Consider the following 20034-nt stretch of genomic DNA (forward strand, 5'->3'; position numbering starts at 1 on the left):
TAGTAGCATTATCGGGTACAAATGTGTTATATTACGGTGCATTGACCTTAAATGTGACGTAATGCATTAGGTCATTGTGTACCTTGAAGGTGTTACGTGACGATTCCCTTACAATTAACAATGGATCTATTTGTAGCAGGGAAATTGATTTCTTTATTTCGTCAGTCATGTAAAAAAATAAAGAATGTAGAAGTATGGTGCAATGATAAACCGCCGTAGAATATTCATAATTCACAAGTTACATAAGATTACAGTCATTCTGCTGTAGTTTTGGTCACTTAGTGACACCTTATATGCAGATTAAACGACTGTTATCCTTTAGCCCTTTAGAAAACATTTATTGCATAAGATATTCATACCCCGTCTGGCTTTCATACGACCTTTTCAATAAGTTCGAAGTCCGAGCCGAATTGTTTGCGTTGTATCGCCGCATCCGATCGTTTAATTGTTTCAAACGTTTGGTAACAACACGCTCTGGTTTCACCGGACGCACCACGTTTGTCTGCCGACATTTAGGACGATGGCCCTTTAATAGATAATCAGGGTGACCATGATTGATATTTGGCGAGACTGTCCGAACTGGTTTGACGCTTGCAGTTATGCCGGTGGAAAGTAAAACTAAATGCTGTGAGTAATACTTATACTAAATTGCACAAGAAGTTCGAAACAAGAATTGAGAAAAATCCCCGCAGTTATGGAGAGGGGTCATAATATTTTTATAAACTTCTGTTGTGCAATATCGCAGAGTTTTATCAAGTACCTTTTTAAGTTATATCTGCCTATACATATGTATAAGAAGATTGAAGGTAACAAAGAAATGTCTGGATAGTTGGTCATTAAGTAGGCCGTTACGGTCAGTGGTCAGGACCGAACGGTGTACGATGTCTTACATGATCCGTTGGGAAACTTTAGTATCAATTATATTCATAATACTAATACCTATTTATAACGTAAAAAGAAAAAAAGTGTTATGCTATTAAAATTAAATACAAATTAAAATAAGAAGTCGCGCAGAGTAACTAAAAAGGAAAAGAAATATTGACATGTTTTTTTTAACTCGATTAAAACATTAAAAAGAACTCAATTAAGAAAAAACTATTTTTATCATCATTTATAAGGTTTATAAGTAGAACATATTACTTTCACGTCATTGCTATTTCATAACTAAAGGCGTTATGTTTTTCCTATTCGGACATTGTATTCGTGCCACTATTATTTTATAGAAGTCTGCCTTATATCGTTTGATGGTTTAAATGCGTGATATTTGCGTGATATATATGCCGTTAGCTTCCCCACGCTGAGTAGATATCTATGTTATTGTGTGGGCGGCAATTTCGAAAATGGCGGAGCATGCACGGTAATTGAATTAGTGATATTAATGTTTGTTTAACTATCAAATAAACCACTCGTTCTATTTACTCTAATAGTGATAACACACTTTATGCTGTTCTAGTTTTCGAAGAGTATCTATCATGGACTCGGAGTTCTACTTCTATTAAATATAGGTTTAAAAATATAATATAAGTTTCAAAGTACACAAACCACAGATTAAAATTCTTTAATTAAAAATAATACATTGTGAAAATAAGAAAAGATATTTATGTAGGAACACTAGCTGTCGCTCGCGACTCCGTCCGTGCGGGATAAAAAAATTATATAGTAGCCGATTCTCAGACCTACTTGATATGCTCACAAAATTTCATGAGAATCGGTCAAGCCGTTTCGGAGGAGTATGGGAACGAAAATTGTGACGCGAGAATTTTATATATAAGATATATATTATGTATCGAAATATTTGTATAACGCGTGTTCTGATTTTATTCCGCGATGTGGGGTGAATAAGCCATTCTTGTATAAATATATATATCTATTAAATATATATAATAAATATCGCTAAATAAATAAATAAATAACAATTTACTTTTAATTACTAAACATTCAGTTGTTGTTTTAACATAGTTTCCTATACTAATATTTTGTTTTCCGCTAAGACCACTTACCTACATAAGGACAGATAACGTGTTTGTTTCCCGGTTAATATAATTTACTGTGTCCTATTGTTTTGTAATATTTGAATCAATTGAATTAATATATTGCGTTCCTTCGAAGACATATACACAAAATATTCGATATTTATGCGACTATATAGCGCCATCTAGTTGACGATAACAGATGACATATTAGTAATCAATATTCCAAACAATTAATAATGCAATTACCTGTCAAAAGATGGCGTATACAAACACAACATCAAACTGGCGCAAATTATAACTTATGTTATTTCGCCTTTAAATTATGTCATACAGTTTATACTGAATTGTACATTCTTAGAAACCAATTTACTTCTTTTAAAAGCATATCTTATCTTCAACTATGTTAAGGAAATCTTATTGGATATTTGTTTTCTTATTATAAGATTATGAGCTGTTTGTAACTGAATCACGCATTTGCAGAACCTAAATTATTTAATTCAATGAAAATTCTTACTAATAAAATCATACACTTAGGTTGAGTACGTTATGACAATCATTACTAGTATCAAGCATCCGTAAATGCCCTAAAATTAGAAGCAAAATAATAGAAATAAAAGATACAAACGAATTGAAAACCTCGTCTTATTTGGAGTCGCATAAAAAGCAGTAGTGGCGGCAAAAAGGTTAAATCTGAATCGACTGGTCGCTTCACGGCGAGAAACTTTACAGAGGAGAAAAAGAAACATACTTTTGGATTAGTATGATATCATAATCCACTTCACATGCTCGTCTCTTTTATTACTACTTTATTAATCCCATCTTCTTTCCTATATAAATATTGGCAACTCCTTTGTAAGTTACATAATATCATATGGTTGTCTATAGTCTAGTTCATAGTCATAGTTTCTAGTCTATAGTCTATAGTACCATAGTCTAGAGAATAAATCCAATGCTTATTTAACTACTTTAATCTATATCAAAAAGCTTGGAAACGTAACTGCATTCTGGATGAAAGGTGAAACAGCTTATTTACATTCCTTTGTCAGTGCGAATGTGATTCACGTTGAAGAGTTATTGTAACACTTTCCATTCGTTCTATTGTTTATAGTAAAAGGTACCGATAGAATTCTTTAAGCATTCATAGGTAATTTAAGGTTATGACCTTGAAAGCAAATCATTCAATTGGGTAGGCCCTAATCACTTACTCAGTATTAACGTTGCCGTACCATGTGCAGTATTAATATCGACATACCCGTACAACGAGTTCATATCTTATGATATTTCTTAAGACATGTAAATCTTTTCGTTTTAACATGTGTGCTTTTAAACGGTGTCTCGATTGTGCCATGACCAATGCATTAAAAACTGGCTTAATTGAGCTCTGGTGATATTAGCGGTTACGTTTTAATATAGTAATGCATCCAAGAGTCATTCAATCGACGTATAGGCGTACGATAGTATATCTAATCATTTGTTATTTGTTTGTACGATTGTCCGTTTCTGTTTGTAAATATTTCCACAATGAACCCGAGATAATTGTGGTGGCATAGCAATTAGCGTGAGCTTGTGCGGTCGGAACTGGGACAAGTCGCTGTCGGGTCATCGTGTTGTGTTAGAAGCATGGATACTCGTATGTGGAAAATAGATTCTACTAGGACAGTTCGAGTGCTCGGAATCGCTTTCAGTGCTTTGGTAATTTTTTACATTCTTTTCTTTTCCGTAGAAATGTGATTGAAAGTTTGATTATGTGTTATTTGTATTACGCTTGTGGTGACCTAAATGACCAGTTTTTTAAAGGTTTTTAATGTCGATAAAAATTGGTAAGGTTAGCAACAGAATACCTTTGTACGCCTCTATTCCTAATTCTCAATATGATGCCCTGAATTTTCGCCTTACGTGGAAAGATAATCGTGCTACAGAGTAAATTACAACTGAAATTATATTTACTTTACTTGACTGTTTCAATACTATTAATATTAATAACTCTTAATTACATGTATTTACTTAAAAACGAAGAATTACAGAAGTTTGATATTGCTCGATTGTCATGTCTTTTGGTCATTGTTGACGTTAGCACGGTGTATGGGAGCCAACGGTTCTTCAGCCGCCCCCTTTCACTGCACCAGCTTTTAGTTACCAGAGCGTAAATATTGCGGTGAATGAAGATTTATCTCTCATTCATCGTATTACATTCTCTCATTAATCTCGCAACTTTTCTTAGAAATTGTATTCAATCACTACGTACGAAAGGTATTTCCTATTTTTGTTTTACTCTGTGTAAAAGAATACTATAAAGTACGAAGAAATACAGATAAAACAGTTACCTTTAAATCATAATATAACTTAATAAAGTTCGCGATGTAATTATGAAATGATTTCTTACGTCCAACTTGTCCGAAAATGGAATTCGGTATGCGCATTAACGGCACAAAAAGTCGGAAATTACTCAACGGACAGGATCGAATCTGGAACCTGTTTTATATAATTTGTTCCTACACTTTCGTTGGCGTCGCATCGGCGGATTCTCCGACCTCCCGACACGCTTGGAATGCGGTTTTTTACAATTGCACGATGTGACCGAGTATCATCACCGTTTCCACTACTGTTATAAATATATGATTTTGACTTGAAAATGAAAGTCACAACTCTTTCAAGATCAAGTCATCTATCTATCATGTTTATTTGCTCAAGTGATCTTTGTGGATGGATTAATAATTGCTTTCACGTTACAATCTACATCGCAGATGTTACCCGTCGCTATCTCACAACTAGCAGACAGTTAAGATAGAACGGTTTTAATGCTCACTAGACCGTAACTCGACACAACACTATAAATACAATATTGTTAATATAACTTGTTTTATTTTCAGGTTCGACGGTCTCTAAAATTACGTGGCCGACGTAAAGAAAAGGAAAAACTACCTTCCGGCATCACAGCCGACTATACCGCGTCTCTGTTCGCCCATCTCGAGCAAGATTCAAATTATTCCACCTATCCGATCATTTCGACTTCGGGATCCAATTCCAATCTCAGCGATGAAAACAACCACCTCTCTCCCGGATACCCGACACCGCTAAATAATTGGAACAAAAAGGAAGGAGTATTGCAGTCCGACAGTTCGGAGACGTCACTAAATTCCTTGAATAATCCGAATAATACTAACAGCAGCCCCCGACAGGCGCAAAATCTACCTCCGATACCACCGCGACCACCGAAACGAGGAATCCTCAAAGGACCGCGTTTAAGCAATACTAGTTCTAATTCTCAAGAAAGCAGCGTTCATAATACCGACACAGTAGACTACATGAACGGTCAGGACACTAATGTTGTGGCACGAAATACGCAACAAAACGAAGTCATCTCTTACGGAATTCCGCCATCGAAGAGCACCTCGTCCAGTGATGATATGCAACAAATACAAAACTTTACCAAAAAAGTAATTCATAGTCCCATAGAAAATCAATATAAAAACTATAAAAATAATGCTAACAATCCATCAATTACAACCCAGGATGTTGATGAAACACCAAAGACGAACGGCAACAATTACCTAGGAGTTACTTCAACGTCTCCGAGCGCTGATTCCTTAACTGATACAACAACAAATTCATCATTTGCCACACCACCGTTTTCCACCTCACCTGTAGGGGAATCGCAAGGCTTCCACAGATGGTCCCGAACGAGTACGTTCGATGATGTGTACCTACCGTTACCTCCATTAAAACCTTTACAACTACCGAAGCCAAGAACGCTGATTATCCAAAGACAGAAAGCACCTCGTAATGATTTCGGGTTTAGCCTTCGCCGGGCGATGGTTCAAGAAAGAGTGTTTATTGGTGATCTTAAAGAATTGACGGGTCACGAAGAGAATGGATTGGCTAACGGGGACAGTAAATGTAATGGTAACGTAATGATAGTGTCAAAGTTGACGCATAAAGCTGTGATCCTCGCTGAGCCTGGTTCCTATCCTGGGGCGAGTGAGACTGGACTTCTGCCCGGTGATAGACTAATCGAAGTAAACAGTGTTAACGTGGAAGGAAAGAGCAGGGAAGAAGTGATTGACCTTATCAAAGGGAGCCAGGACTCTGTTACCATAAAGGTTAGTTTCCTTTTTGTATTTTCATTTGATGTTTCGTTTATTATGTGTATAAAATAATATGAGAGTCGTAGGTAAAGCGAAGTTTATGTCTCCTCACGGCTCTTCCTGATTCTTGATTCTAAAACGAGGGGCGATGTTAGACTTTGCTTAATAGTTAAAAGGTATAAATAAATTACTATGGTGCATGTTTAATAGTTTATCTCACTAAACGACGTTTTGAACAAAGTGGATGCATTTGATGTTCTGTCATAAAGATCTGACATTGGTTGAGCTAGCTTTAAATCAAAATGAGAGTGGTATAGGTTATTTTAAGTTCAAATTATGTTTATTATAACAAACGCATTAAGCATGACTTTATCGCTTATCTTTTGTTTCATTCTGTCATAAAATTGGCATGTGGTTTAAAAAAAAAACCACGGTATTTCAAGAACCACTTATCAACTCAAACGTGGTTTGTCATACGCATACTTTCTTTTGTCATTATTGAATTCAATATGTAATTCGAATTTGAAATTATAAACTCCATAAAAGGATTGGTCGGTTTCATAGATCATTAGTTACATTTCTTGAGCACTGAAGCTTGTTGGTTTTAACAAGTAAAAATGATTGTACAGTTAACTGTTAACCGGGTCTTTGAATGATTTATACTTTCAGTCTTGTTACCGATATAATTAGTGTTTAGAATATTTATTGTTCGTACTCTCTTAAAACCATAAGAAAAATATAGATATCTCTCTCACTCTCAATGGAAAAAACAGAGATAACAATACTCTTCTAATGTTTTAGACAGTTGAAATTGGTTCGAATCGCATTTTATTTCTACTATAGAAATTAGTTCTAATATGTAAACAGATTAATATTTAAAATGTAATTCTAATGTCAAATAACATGATATAGAAACTCTTTTCTCTAACCCTCTTTGGTGAATAACGAATAACATTTTGGGCCAGGTACAACCGATAGCTGAGTTGTGCGAGTTGTCACGTCGCCGGGCGGCTGACGGTGTCGATGTGGACCTTTCTGATAGCAACGTAAGGGGTGGTACCCTCAGTCGATCTGGCAGTCGCAGGTTCAATACCACACAGGTAAGTTGAATAAAAATGTGCTCTTTATGTGTGTTTGCCTGCGTATCACTCCAAAAATTCGAAGTAAATGTGATACATATTTGTGTAGACTTACGTTATGATAAAATTACAAAGTAGGGAGAGAAAAATGTTTAAAATACACGTTCGTCATATCCATAATGGTAATAATACCACAAAAAGGTTTTTGGTTACTTGAAAAGTTGCCAATTTTTATACAGAATAAATACGATGAAGTGCAAGGCTTTTGGCAGTGGCTGTTGAACTTTAAATGTATAATACTCTGCCAATTTTTATTTTATTTTTAATAAGAAAAGAGTTACGATATGTTACAAAAATATAATATGGACTCAATAGAATCAAACTACTTCCGATTAAAAAAGAAAAAGTAATTTAGTTTCAATCAAGTTTTAATTTATGATTACATTAAGCTATAACGTTTTTACTTTAGTAAATTACATTTGAGAATCGATTAAATCAGACAATAGAAGTAGTTGCTACTATTTATCGATTATAATATCGATTTTAATGTTGTGACAGAGTATCGCGCAACTTTTTACTCGACTCTGCGACTCGATTGTTACAGCATATTGCGAGATCACATCCATTTAATCGTGATAAATTGATTACTGTGTTAAATTACTTCTGTTGCTTTTATTCTTTGTATAAATATTACTTTGGCTAATTTCGCTTAAATCTTTCGAAATGAATTGGATAATTAAATAACTCAAAGTTAGGTAAATATATTTTTTTAATTACATTTTGCCTTTAGAAGATGAGGTATCCTCATATTCTGGTTAATTGGCCACGGCAAGTTTTCTTTAACTTAATCTTTGACTTGAGACTTGTAAAACCAATTGTAAGTAGTGAACGTGATATGTTGTGCCCCACACGCTAAACAATTACGGACCCCAGCGCCGCCCCGAGCGATCTGACTCACTCGCGCCGTCTGGATTAATTAACTGATCTCTATTGACCGCGACAAACTTAATTGTGATCGAATAAACTTATCTATAACTATATCTATATATCTAAAAGAAAGTCGTGTTAGTTACACTATTTTAACTCAAGAACGGTTTTACTGACATGGCTGAAAATTGGTGAGGAGGTAGCTTAGAGCCAGGAGACGGATATATGATACTATTTTTTTTTTCGAATGCCTTGAAGAGCTGCTTTTTATTAAACTTACTAATATTATAAATGCGAATGTTTAGATGGATGTGATGCGGATAGATGGATGGGTTGGCTACACTAATTAAGTTTTTAATATATCCACGCGGACAGAGTCGCGGGCGACGGCTAGTTTTATATAATACTACCAGTTGTAAAGTTTCTCATCAACAAATTAACAATTATTAGACACTGGGCAAAATAAGCATAACCAATTTTCAACTCATTTGGACCGCTTTCTATCGTTTCGCAATGAAATTTATTTGATACATTTTCCATTTATTTTATCAAATTTCTCTAATTTACTCACTAAATCTTCGGAGAATCCGTGTAAGAAAATACGAAGGTTAGCTTCGATGGTAAAGGCGGGAACCTTGGAGGGTAAGGTTGCAGATAGGGCGGCGGAGCGTGATGCCCTGTCTAGACGTTGCACCCTCCTGTAAATAAACTACCCCTTATAAGCTTCGGATAGGTCGTTAAACTTAATCGAAATATGTATTAAGAAACCCTTAATATAAGAATATATTACCGCAATACGATTTTTTCAAATCAAACGCTAAGATTCTGACAATAACCCGTAGACGGTAAACAGGGAAAAATAAATCGTTGAAAGATCTTTATTTTATCTCTATTTGTTATACTATGAAACAGTTTTTTTTTCCTAACCCATTGAGTAATAAACTTGTATGTATTTTATTATTATTAACGCAAATAAAGGTCTTAACAAGGATTTTGCCGGTAGAGTAGATTGTGTCCTAGATTGAACAGCATCGCTATCCGATTATAACTTTTCTCATTGAAAAAGTTGTACGTTATTTACAATGAAAAAGAAACTATATTAAAAAAACGCGCTTTTAGATAAAGTTAAAATTTTATATAGGTCTATGAACGTTACTAAAATATATACAGTGGCAACTGAACTTTTAAGGGAATTATATTTTTACATCGGAAATAAGTATCATTTATAAAGCGCGGAATTAAAAAAAGGGTCTTGACAGACAGACGGACGGACAACAAAGCGATCCTATAAGGGTTCCATTTTTTTCCTATGAGGTACGGAACCCTAAAATATTTATTAGTTGCCAAATTTCAACGAGATTCATGCAGCTGTTCATGAAATACATTCTTACAAACATCTATCTAACCATTCACATTTATATTAGTTAAGATAGCCTGAAAATTTATGTATGCTAGCGCCATCTATGTTTTATTAACAGCCAACTGTGACGTTCAGTGTATTATTTGATCCATTATCTTTTAAAAATATTTAAATAATAAAAATATAAAGGAAACAACCAATTGATAGACCACTTGGTTTATTTATCTTTTTTTTAATTTAAATAAAGTATAATTTACATATAATAATGTTATTCTATATGACTTGAAATTATTTTACAGTTATATTTTACAATTATTCAAAGATTATTTTTATTAAGTCTGATTAAAAATGATAAATTTATATACAAAATTGTGTACATGTAACAGTAATAAAAATTTAGTCATCCTTAACAATATCTCCGGTACAACAATAGAACCAGTTCTTATATAACCAAAGTTTGGTAAGAAAAAAAAATTATGTCTATGGCTGTACATGAAATAATAATGTTTGCTACTGTATACAGAGTTATCTGTCATTTACTGAACCAACATTTAACATTTAATCCTAATATCTCACATTCACCATACATTATTGCCGTTAATTCGAACATGTTTTCACCTAAGTGTGGACTAAATTGTGTTCCAAAACACTATAAGGCAATAAAACTTTTATTACAACTATTACATATAATTGTAATTGTTTAATTAAACTTGAATGAAGTTTTAATATAATACATACCACAAGACTAAACCATTGTCATACTAAAATCCTTTTTAAAGTAATCAGTACTTTGACACATCACAAGTAAATATTCACTAATTTCTTGTCACTTTCCCACAGTTATTTATTTTTGTAAGTTTTTATCAAAACTTTGCATTTCATATTTTGCTATTACATTACAAACTTCCATTTTCACTTTAGGAATCAAATTCGGTTGTAATTTTTTAACACTAGCCGCCATACTTCTGAAGAATACATCTATTTCATTTGTATTTTCTTTAAGAACTTTTTCTATTAACTTATCAATGACTTGCGACCTCTGTTCAGGTGTCTTTTGGTCTTCTACATATCTAACATAAGTTTTTGGTCCATTAACTACCAATGGTTTTGGTAGTATTTTAACCGGAGGCACATTTCTAGGAACTGGTAAATTTTTCTTCCTACCTGCACCTCTTTTTACCTTCTTAGGTGGTTCCATAGAGTTTTGTTCCGTCTTTGGCAATATTTTAATGTAAGCATTTTGTTTTAATTGAGGTTCTTGTGTATCTTCCACAACTGTAACCTGAAATCGGAGAAAAACATGGTGAAAAGTAACAGAATTATTTAAAATATATAATACTTGGCAAGTGCCATACAACTTTTTATTATTAGAATTGATAAAAACCAAAACATATTCCTTAGCATATTATCTGTAGATAGAAAGTCTAGGTTTCCTTGTCAACCTGTCCGTCAAAAAGAGTATAAGAGATACATCTCTTTTCCTTGCCGGAGTCAATGTCTGCATTTCAAGTGGCATTTATTTGCTAACAAGATGGGCATCACTAACAATCAAATTTAAAGTATAAGTGGTCAATTTTTTTTGTTTTTTCTCTAAATAATTAACTTTAATCCTTTTCTCATTACTGTTTGGATGTTAATAAATTTCACAGTTATGGTTGAAATTACACATAAGTTAAATTGATTATGTGACTTTTTAAAGATAATGTAGATTGAATTATGCACATGCTTACTTCACTAACTTCATAGTATTCTTGGTTATCAGTAATAACTTGCTCTGGGCCTACAATTGTTTCTATAAGCATGTCATCTTTTACTTCATCATCCATTTTAACGGACACCTCTCCAAGCTCTGTGCCTTCAAATAAGAATTGGAGCTTCTCAAATATGTTGGCTTTAGTTTTATGCAGAGTGCCCAGTCGCTTGCTTCTCATGAAGCCATCGCGCAGACCACGCCAGCGTTTCTTGCATTCCTCGACTGAAAATAAACATATTTGTTTGTTAGTAAATTGAAACTGATGAATAATAAAGTATATGGTTTGTTAAAAACTATGAAAAGAAAACGTCTTTAAAATAAATCAGGCTAGGTTCAAAACAACTAAAGTTATAAACTCATATAATCTATAAATTTCAAATATTATTGTAAAACATTAATAACAGCGATAACTGCTTATTTTATTTAAGAAATTTATATTTTATATAATGTTATTAGTAGAATATTTTTTATTTGCAAAACATAAAATATTTATGGATGTAAATTATGCAATGTTAAAAGCATTCATTTATTACCTGAAAAGTTTATATTTTGTTAAGTTTCATTAATCACAGTGCAAACATTGCTTAAAGCAAGTTTATGCATTTTTATATCCATAACAAACATTTCGCGCTCGTTTTATAAACTTTTCATGGTTTCAATAATTTTACGAAAGTCTACTCGTTCATTTGCGGTAACCGTATTTCGGTGCAGTTGTGTCGTGCAGCACACAAAGCGAACCAATCCACGTCACGTACTTACCTGGCTTCGATAAAGCTGTTGCTATTTCTTGCCATGTACATTCACGAGCCAAAATATTCTTCCTCGATGGATCAAAATAATTATATAAACAAGTCTGCGGTTCCACTAATTCAACAAGTCTCTCGTCCTCTTCTGTGGTCCATCCGACGGCATTCAATGGCATTTTCTAGTTCTCGTTTTAGCTTGCGTCACAACGTCACAACAAAATGTCGGCCACCTATCGCGAACACGAATGAAAATAGCTGCGCTGCGCAGCACGACGTCACGACCTCCCAATGGCTGCCATGCTGACGTTTGACTTGTTTGTGAATTCCGAAGGAGATTATTTTATTATTGTTTCTTGTAAAAAAAATATTGTTTTTAATTCTATTTAGTAATTTTTAAATACTTTATTTTAAAGCTTACGTTTTGTTTTATGAACTAGATTTAATTAAACAGTTTTACTGTTGACACTTACGCCATCTCTTGTTGAATTTTGAAATGTATTTGCTAAGGAGATAAGGAATATAGCTGCTATAACCTACTTCATAGATGGCGCCTTATAAAAGTAAAATTGAATTCAATGATTGACGGTTTCCGATTCCTGTACTTTTGCCATTAACTCCGATACATATAAAACGATCTTAGTATCGCAAAAATATGAATAGTCATTTATAAAATAATTAGTACTTTCAGTAGACAGAAGGTGTGAGAAAACTCAATTAGGTTCCTGTTTACTTCTTAACTTAATATACCTACAAGGAACTTGAGAATGTAGCAACATAAACATGTACTTTTTCCTTTGCCTTTTTATCTTCTAGCGTAAAACCGTTATAAAATCCTAATTTTGTACGTGTTATAAAATTTATCTCAAACACACAGACGATTATACCTTAGGCCCTTGATAACATGATCACAATGTAAGCAAACATTTTATAGAATTATAGCACTGGTTTAAGAGCTTTTGATAAGATGAAATTTTTGAAATATTCAGTTCTTACATTTTAAGTAATCACATTGTTGTTGGTGGAGGGACACAACCTTGTTACATCATATGCCCCCTGAAGTTTGTGACCTTTATATTATCACAATACTAGCACTCGTCAGCGCAGGATTAAAAAAATAAAGTAGCCTATAATATGCCCGCGTGCAATAGTTACGTACCCGCGGTATGTTTATTTGATATTATGTTTGTTTTTTGTTAGTGGCGCCCCCTGTCATGTTACATCTCTGAAAAGAGTGTGACGGTGTAACTTAATTATTTCAAATAGTAACAGTTGTTTGTTAACAGTTTATCGAGGCACTGTTGTGCAATTATGAATATGTAATTATATCACGGTCGACAACATGATAAATATAAATCAACACATGCGAGTCGCGCTGTTTGAACTCGTATGGACATTGTAATTACACAATTACACATGTGGGTAGTGGTTATTTATGCGTTCAGTTATTAACAGATCGCTTCAAAGTAGCGAGCTTTGTAATTCATTTTGATTACACTGATTGCGAGCTACACTCGAGGCTGCTTGTAAAGCAAACGCATAATATTTTAATCTTTAAAAGCCATCTATAGCACCTTTTGTGACTGCCGACACTTAGATTTTTAATGTAACACGACGCTACGTTTATAAGTAATGTTAAATTTAAACATGTTGATTTTAATCCGTTGCGCAAAATTTGTATTGTCATTAAATACACATGTTTATTACGTTAAAGGGAAATTATATTGAATTCGATGTATAGGATGTGATATTTTCGCCGCTGCAGTGAAGCGTGGCGCTAGGGTGGTGATCGCTCAGCTGCGCTTCCGTAGTACAAGGAGCGTCTGATAACTATAACATGATATGTTATTACAACGCTCCTTTCAACTTTCTTTACTACATAACACTTACACTCGTAATCTAGAGGAAACAGTGTGACGGATTTTTATTAGGAGTGATAACATCTAATAAATTTTTATACCTGCGTATTATCGTACAGCAACTTTATGTTACGCGACTATTGCTATTTATTATTTAAATTAAAAAATGTAATTTATGTTATTCATCTTTTATGCATATTATTTGCTTTGATTAAAAATTTCAAACTAATCCATTGTAGTTATGAAGTATATAAATTGTTTATTTAGTGATTAGAAGGAATTTTAATGAAAACAATAATTTCTATTATTACGTAATAATAAACATTTGTTTTAAATGCAAAATAATATTTGTGAAACACAAAGATTATGAGTAATACAAAGTAATACCTTGAGAGTTTAAAAAATATGTTTATCTATGAGTGAATTAATTAAATCTAACCGGGGGTTTACACCCGTACGAAACTGTATTGATATCTTAGTTATTCAATTAGAATGAGAGAGATGGTCATATGTTTTTAATACAATTGATTCCGCAGTGGAAACCTACGGGAACACATATATTTTTAAAGAAAGTTAAACAGTTATAGTAAGATGGTCTTGTAGACCTTTTACCAACTTTTGTCGCATAGACAGTCCGTGATCAAGGCGCATGCAACTATGCCGAATTATTGGGAGCTCAAACAGCTTAATCGTGATAGTAATCCCGTTTCTTACGAATATTATGTTAGGAAAAACTTCAGTAAGAACTTTAAAGTTCTTGCTTACTTTTGTCTTTAGGTTAATTGCTTTCATGGCAATTTATGATAATTGCTAATTGAAGCTTGTTTTGAGGAATTGCGATATAAATGCGTTATGACTTAATTACATTTCTGTCATTATGTCATTCGTTTAGTCTGAACTAGATCCGTTGATGTTTGTTTTAATTGATAAAATAATTAATAATTAATTGCCTTGCTGCAAGGTATCGGCAAATTGACAGTCGTTTAAATAAATTTTGATACATGATATTTAAAATGGGTGATGTTTGTGAATTGAGCAAACCTTACTTCTTACTAATATTATAAATGGATGTATGGATGGATGGTTTTTGTTTGAAGGTATCTCCGGAACGGCTATATGTAGTGTAAGTTTTTTTTAATTGCACGCGGACGGAGTCGCGGACGACAGTTAGTTTACTTATAAAGGCTAATAGTGTTAAATGTAAAAGTACTAAATAAACCTAAATAATTATGTAAAACTAATCCTTCAGGATGTGTGTTCACACAGTATTTCAAAGTTACGTATGTGTTCCTTATCTAACTCAATGCACATTTGAAGGTCATATGTTTGCAACGTAGATCAAACTGGATGTGACCGCCACCGGTTACGCCTACGTTGTCATATACAGGAACACATATACTTAATATGGTATATATTCATGGATTGCCACTGTAAATATGTATATCCCATCTGAATGTCTATGAAATAACAGTGAACAAAACATTATGTTAGGTCTTCATCTTTAAAAATTATATTACGCCCACTACTTTAACTTGTAAAAAATGCGTTTAATTGCCTTTAAATATGTTTTATAAATAAAAATACCAAAATGGGTTCAGTAAATTTGGTCAATAATCATAATATTTAGCGCATCTGTCACATAATTTGTTTTAGGCGCGATATTATGAGATTCCCTTGCAGATACGGTGAGCGCGAATCGTGTTTTACCGCCATACAGTTTAATTCCGAACGGCGGGAACTGCGCACGCGCGTGTCGTTTGTTGCGTCGAGTAATCGAAACGAGTTTGAAAAACAAAAACGTTGTTTTGTTATTTAAATTTTGACATTTCATTTCTATATTTTTTTATATTGTGGCAGTGAAGTGAACTGGTTGGAAAAACGTGAGTTGGGGATAAGCGGTGCAAATAAAAAAAATATTAAGTTGTCTAGTGTCTACGATAATTCAATGTTTAAATTGAGCTCTGACAAGATCTAGAAAGAATTAGTTTAAGGAAGGATGCGATATTCAGTTATTTGAATTTAATTCAGTTGCGGATTTTTTAAAACGTAGGTAAAGATGTTCGGGGTTCTCGACAATGAGAGCCATAAATTTCCTCGGTGTTACAAATCAGCCTTGAAAATTTCCCCATGTCCAATGGAACAGTAAAAAATTCTAAGACACTAGGCTTGTCTTTATTACCTTAAGGATGAGCTATCTCTAGAACTCTAGATTGTATCATGATACTTATTGAACCGAATTAATAAATTATGCGGGTATAATATTAAGACGGAAATTTAATTTTTAAATCCATCCAATCCAAGTCGTAGGAGATTTATTTTATATTTTATCATGTTACCAAGTTTAATAAAACTTGATTAGCTGTCGCCCGCGACTTCGTCTGCGCGTATTAAACAAAAAAAAATATTAGTAGCCTATATGTTCTTCCAGACTAAAGTTCTACATCTATGCCAAATTTCAACAAGATCCATTTGGCCGCTCAACATCCATCCATCGTAATATATAAATGCGTTATATTATTAGTAAGATTTATCATATTTGAATGCTTTGTGAAATTATCTATTTGTACAGTTACATCAAAGTTTGGTTACGCGTTTGACAGTGAGAATAATTTTGTAACCAACGTGTATGCTTCTTTATTACATAATAGCGTTCAATCAACAGAGATTGTGATAAGGATTTTACTATGTGTGGTTTGTACTCGACTGGTTTTTGACTATCACGACTGTATTGTATAAACTCTTAAACGTATCAGTCAGTAGTATACAAATCAGTCGACACTACGTCTACTATTAATAGTATACGTTATAGTAACATACTAATAGTATGAAAATTTTGCTCCAATTTTTTACTGTTGAGGCATATATCGACTGCCTGACAAATGAAGTAACATCTTTTATGGGAACTCCCACGAATAAAGTTACACCTTATATGGAGATATCGAAGGGCTCTATTTGGTTCTCACTTTATAATGTTTTTTATAAACATTTCTACAGTGGAAACCTACGTTTACATTTCTGAATAAAGGAAGTGTCTGAAACCTATAAAAATAAATTAATTGAATATTGAAGTCGAAGTAATTCGCGACTGACATAGGGGAAACATGACACGATGAAGACTATGAAATGATTCCCGGAAGGTGAAACTGTTTTGAAGTTTGCCAATACGACAAATAAAATAAAATATTACTTACAAACGTAACTAAGCGAGGTAGGAAGGAACTTTGCATTTACAGAGGGGTACCAGGATTGCATGATCCTGGCGTACCTCTCTCGATTTCGTATAGTGATAAATTCTATCTAAAATCAAACCTACTAAAATTAATTTGATTCTGCCGTCGAAATCTCATCCGGGATGTAAAAAGTCCGATTACAGCATCCTTTGCAGTAGAACTATGTCAGTAGTGATTCCCTATTGATCTGTAACTTGTAAATAAATACTAGTTCAGCGCAAAAAGGCGTAGACAGTGATATGCATTTATCGGTCCATTTCTTTAACTCGATTTTCAATTTAAGTAATTTTAGATGTCAAAAATTTTTATTCCGATAATATGGTGCAGAGTATTCAATCGTATTATAAAAGCCATGTTTGTCTGTCCGCACGGAACTAAAGAATCAATTAGCAGTCTATGTGTTCTTCCTGACTGTGTTCTTCGTCGATGTATAATACAATTTCAGCGATTAGGTTGTTCGATATCAAACATCCAAACTTTCGCATTTATACTAGTAGGCAGTAAGATATTATAAGCATCGGAAGTTATAAAAATGTTAATAATTTTGTACCGTCAGCAAAAAAAAACAACTCTATACAGACCATTGGGTATTCGTAGTAAGTCTATTCGTTGTGTTGTCCGTCTGCAACTAAAATAACCGCGGCACGAGCCGCAACCGACGGCTATCCCTTTTATAGACGAACAGTTACGTTCCCGACATTCCGGGATCCGATACCTCGCTTTCCTAATGGATTAATTAACATTTAACTTTCCGGTCTTCATATTACTTTGCAGACTGTACTATTTTAATTGAAATCAGTCAATTATCTATGGTTTACAGTTTTTTTTTGCAAAAGCTTATCATAACGGTTTTGTTTTGTCGATCGTTCACGGAATGATTGACTTACGACTTTGTCAATTATAGTTTAAAAATAGTCTAGACAATCAATTAAAAGTTAATTGAATAGAAAACTGACTAGAACACTGATATTAATTTGTAAAGTACAATTAAAAATGATTACAATGTAAATTGTGTGCAGGAGTCGTCTGATGTCTGGTGACTTCAGCGCAATTACAGTCATTCTAACATCGGATGTCTAGACATAGGCTAAGATTTTTTTTTATATATCAGAAGGTGGCAAACTAGCGAGCGGCCACCTGAAATCGCTGAAATAGCGAAGTGACTGCTGCCCATAGACATACGCAATTGCATATGCGTCGCATGCAGATTCTACTCTTTTATCGTAAACATATTTTACAGTCGGATAAAGGATATTGCTACTTTTTAATATACCAGTGACAATTGCAACTATCGACCTTTTATATTTTTAAAAATTAGTGATTAAATTATTATTTTATCTGTGATTTTCGTAACAGCAATCTACATAAGTGTCGTCCAACACTCGTAAGGTTCAAGTGTGAGAACAGGTCAGATGTTGAAACGGTAACGGTTTCTATAAGTTAGTTGTTTATTTATTTATTTCTTATTGCTGTATAATTGTGCGATGTTGATTCAAAAATTTCACCGCTGCACTAAATAGGGCTGCTAATTTACGATTATCGTAAATCATAATACTGGCAGCAAATAAGAAAACTACAGCCATCTTTGATTTTTACTGACTCTAGTACTTATTTTACACCACCAAAGTCGATGTTAAACCCGTACCGAATATATGTTTTCGGCAAAACATGTACGCTATGTGTAATTTGGACAACACCAATGGACAACGAATTTATTCACAAATTGACGTTTTATGTTGTCACAGTATATAAAAGCACGTTATCATTGCCTATCATATACTATACAACTAATAAAGAATAGCTGACTGGCGTAGCAATGACAGGTCAACTACTAATGAATTGTCACCTTTATAAAGACAAACACGATGAAGTGGCAACCCTATCCTCAGTTCGCCCACGACTGGGTGACTGGTATAGCTCGTGCATTACTCACTCAGAACAGGATCTAGCGTGCCTTCAGGCACTGTTACATTAATACTAACTGCAATACATAATGTATGTTAATAGAATAAATGGTAAACAACCGTCAATGGATACAGCAGTAAACTTAATATAGCCAATTTTGTATCTTAGCTAAGATTTCGCGAATCTAATATACATCTTAATTCTCCAAAAGTGTATATGTATTTAAAGTGAAGAAAATTAAGGAAATATCAAACATTAATGGTTTATAATAACATAAATTATGACCTTTTATATTATATAAAAATTCTTTTCATACAATAAACGTCCAGCTTTGGTCATGAACTACTCTTTTATAGGGCATCTAAGGATTGTTACAAAAAGAGAGTTCATCTTTATATCAAGCATATTAAATATTCAATTCAAGTCAAGTTTATTTTTTTTAATCTAACTGTACTCTACTGTTTTGACCTTCAAAAGACATTAGCTCGTATTAATCAAGGTTATCTTACCTATATTTTTACTTTTGTACTTAAGAATAACACTTGTAGCATCATCCAAACTTTATTCAATTACTTTGTAACTTCCCTTGAAATAAATACATTTAAACGAAGGATGTTACATGTGTAGAGATGTAACAGTAACAGACTTGTGTTAAGTAATCAATTTAATCGATCGACTTAAACTTACCAATTCAAACTAAGTTGAATCATCATAAAGTTCTTAGTAGAAGTAAGTTAACGGTGATGGAAAATGTATGTGTGGTGGTCAATATTTAATTATGAACAAGATATAAAGAAATATTTGATAACATAACTTAATCATTTAAACAAAACATCGTATAATAATGAAAATATGTAAATTGTAATATTATTTTCTTTGTTTTTATAAAATGTAAAAAAAACTATATACGTAAATTATATTTAACAAAGCCATCGATGAATATTTTCATTATATAATCTCAATTCTCGTTAATGATACAAACATATTATTTAGATAAAATGCTTCAAGAAAATGCAGATCTTTTGACTCTGCTCGGTTCTAAAGGTTCGTAGTGGTCTAAAGTTAGATACAATACCAGAAATTTGGTGCATTATTGCTGACTTCAAAGTACTTTGGCGCG

General features: G+C 33.2%; 2 protein-coding genes across 6 annotated transcripts in view; one reads left to right on the forward strand and one right to left on the reverse strand.

The window, feature by feature from the left end:
• The window catches only part of Mhcl (Myosin heavy chain-like), a 144022-nt gene that overhangs the window by 21797 nt on the left and 102191 nt on the right, over positions 1-20034 (forward strand). For 2 of the 4 annotated variants that reach the window (XM_013312163.1, XM_013312162.1), the window contains exon 1: positions 15516-15659. Coding sequence is in view for 2 of the 4 variants with exons in the window: in XM_013312160.1 (XP_013167614.1) it covers positions 4844-6073; positions 7024-7158 (1365 nt within the window). In the remaining 2 variants the exon portion in view is untranslated. Of the gene's footprint in view, positions 1-3607; positions 3666-4843; positions 6074-7023; positions 7159-15515; positions 15660-20034 lie in introns of those variants that run through there. The other 2 variants (XM_013312164.1, XM_013312160.1) reach the window with 2 other exon arrangements.
• Positions 9767-12177, reverse strand: LOC106117750 (uncharacterized). 2 transcript variants are annotated; one of them, XM_013312166.1, is made up of 3 exons: positions 11937-12177; positions 11164-11399; positions 9767-10706 (listed from the first exon to the last, which is right to left on the reverse strand). In XM_013312166.1, exons 1-3 carry the CDS (start codon positions 12097-12099, stop codon positions 10269-10271), a joined length of 837 nt encoding a protein of 278 aa, XP_013167620.1. In that variant the 5' UTR covers positions 12100-12177; the 3' UTR covers positions 9767-10268. The 2 variants fall into 2 exon arrangements, with proteins under 2 accessions (XP_013167620.1, XP_013167619.1); XM_013312165.1 differs by having other exon boundaries at positions 11155-11399; positions 11937-12176.

The sequence above is a fragment of the Papilio xuthus genome, unplaced genomic scaffold, assembly GCF_000836235.2.
Source record: "Papilio xuthus unplaced genomic scaffold, Pxut_1.1 DF827679.1, whole genome shotgun sequence".
Classification (NCBI taxonomy): Eukaryota; Metazoa; Arthropoda; class Insecta; order Lepidoptera; family Papilionidae; genus Papilio; species Papilio xuthus.

What these genes read in the sequence shown, in the direction of transcription:
- LOC106117750 (XM_013312165.1), bottom strand. Translation starts at nt 12,099, where the DNA reads ATGCCATTGAATGCCGTCGGATGGACCACAGAAGAGGACGAGAGACTT. An exon ending in AACAGCTTTATCGAAGCCAG is followed by an intron (nt 11,400 to 11,936) that starts GTAAGTACGTGA and finishes GTTTATTTTCAG; the next exon opens with TCGAGGAATGCAAGAAACGC. An exon ending in AATACTATGAAGTTAGTGAA is followed by an intron (nt 10,707 to 11,154) that starts GTAAGCATGTGC and finishes CTCCGATTTCAG; the next exon opens with GTTACAGTTGTGGAAGATAC.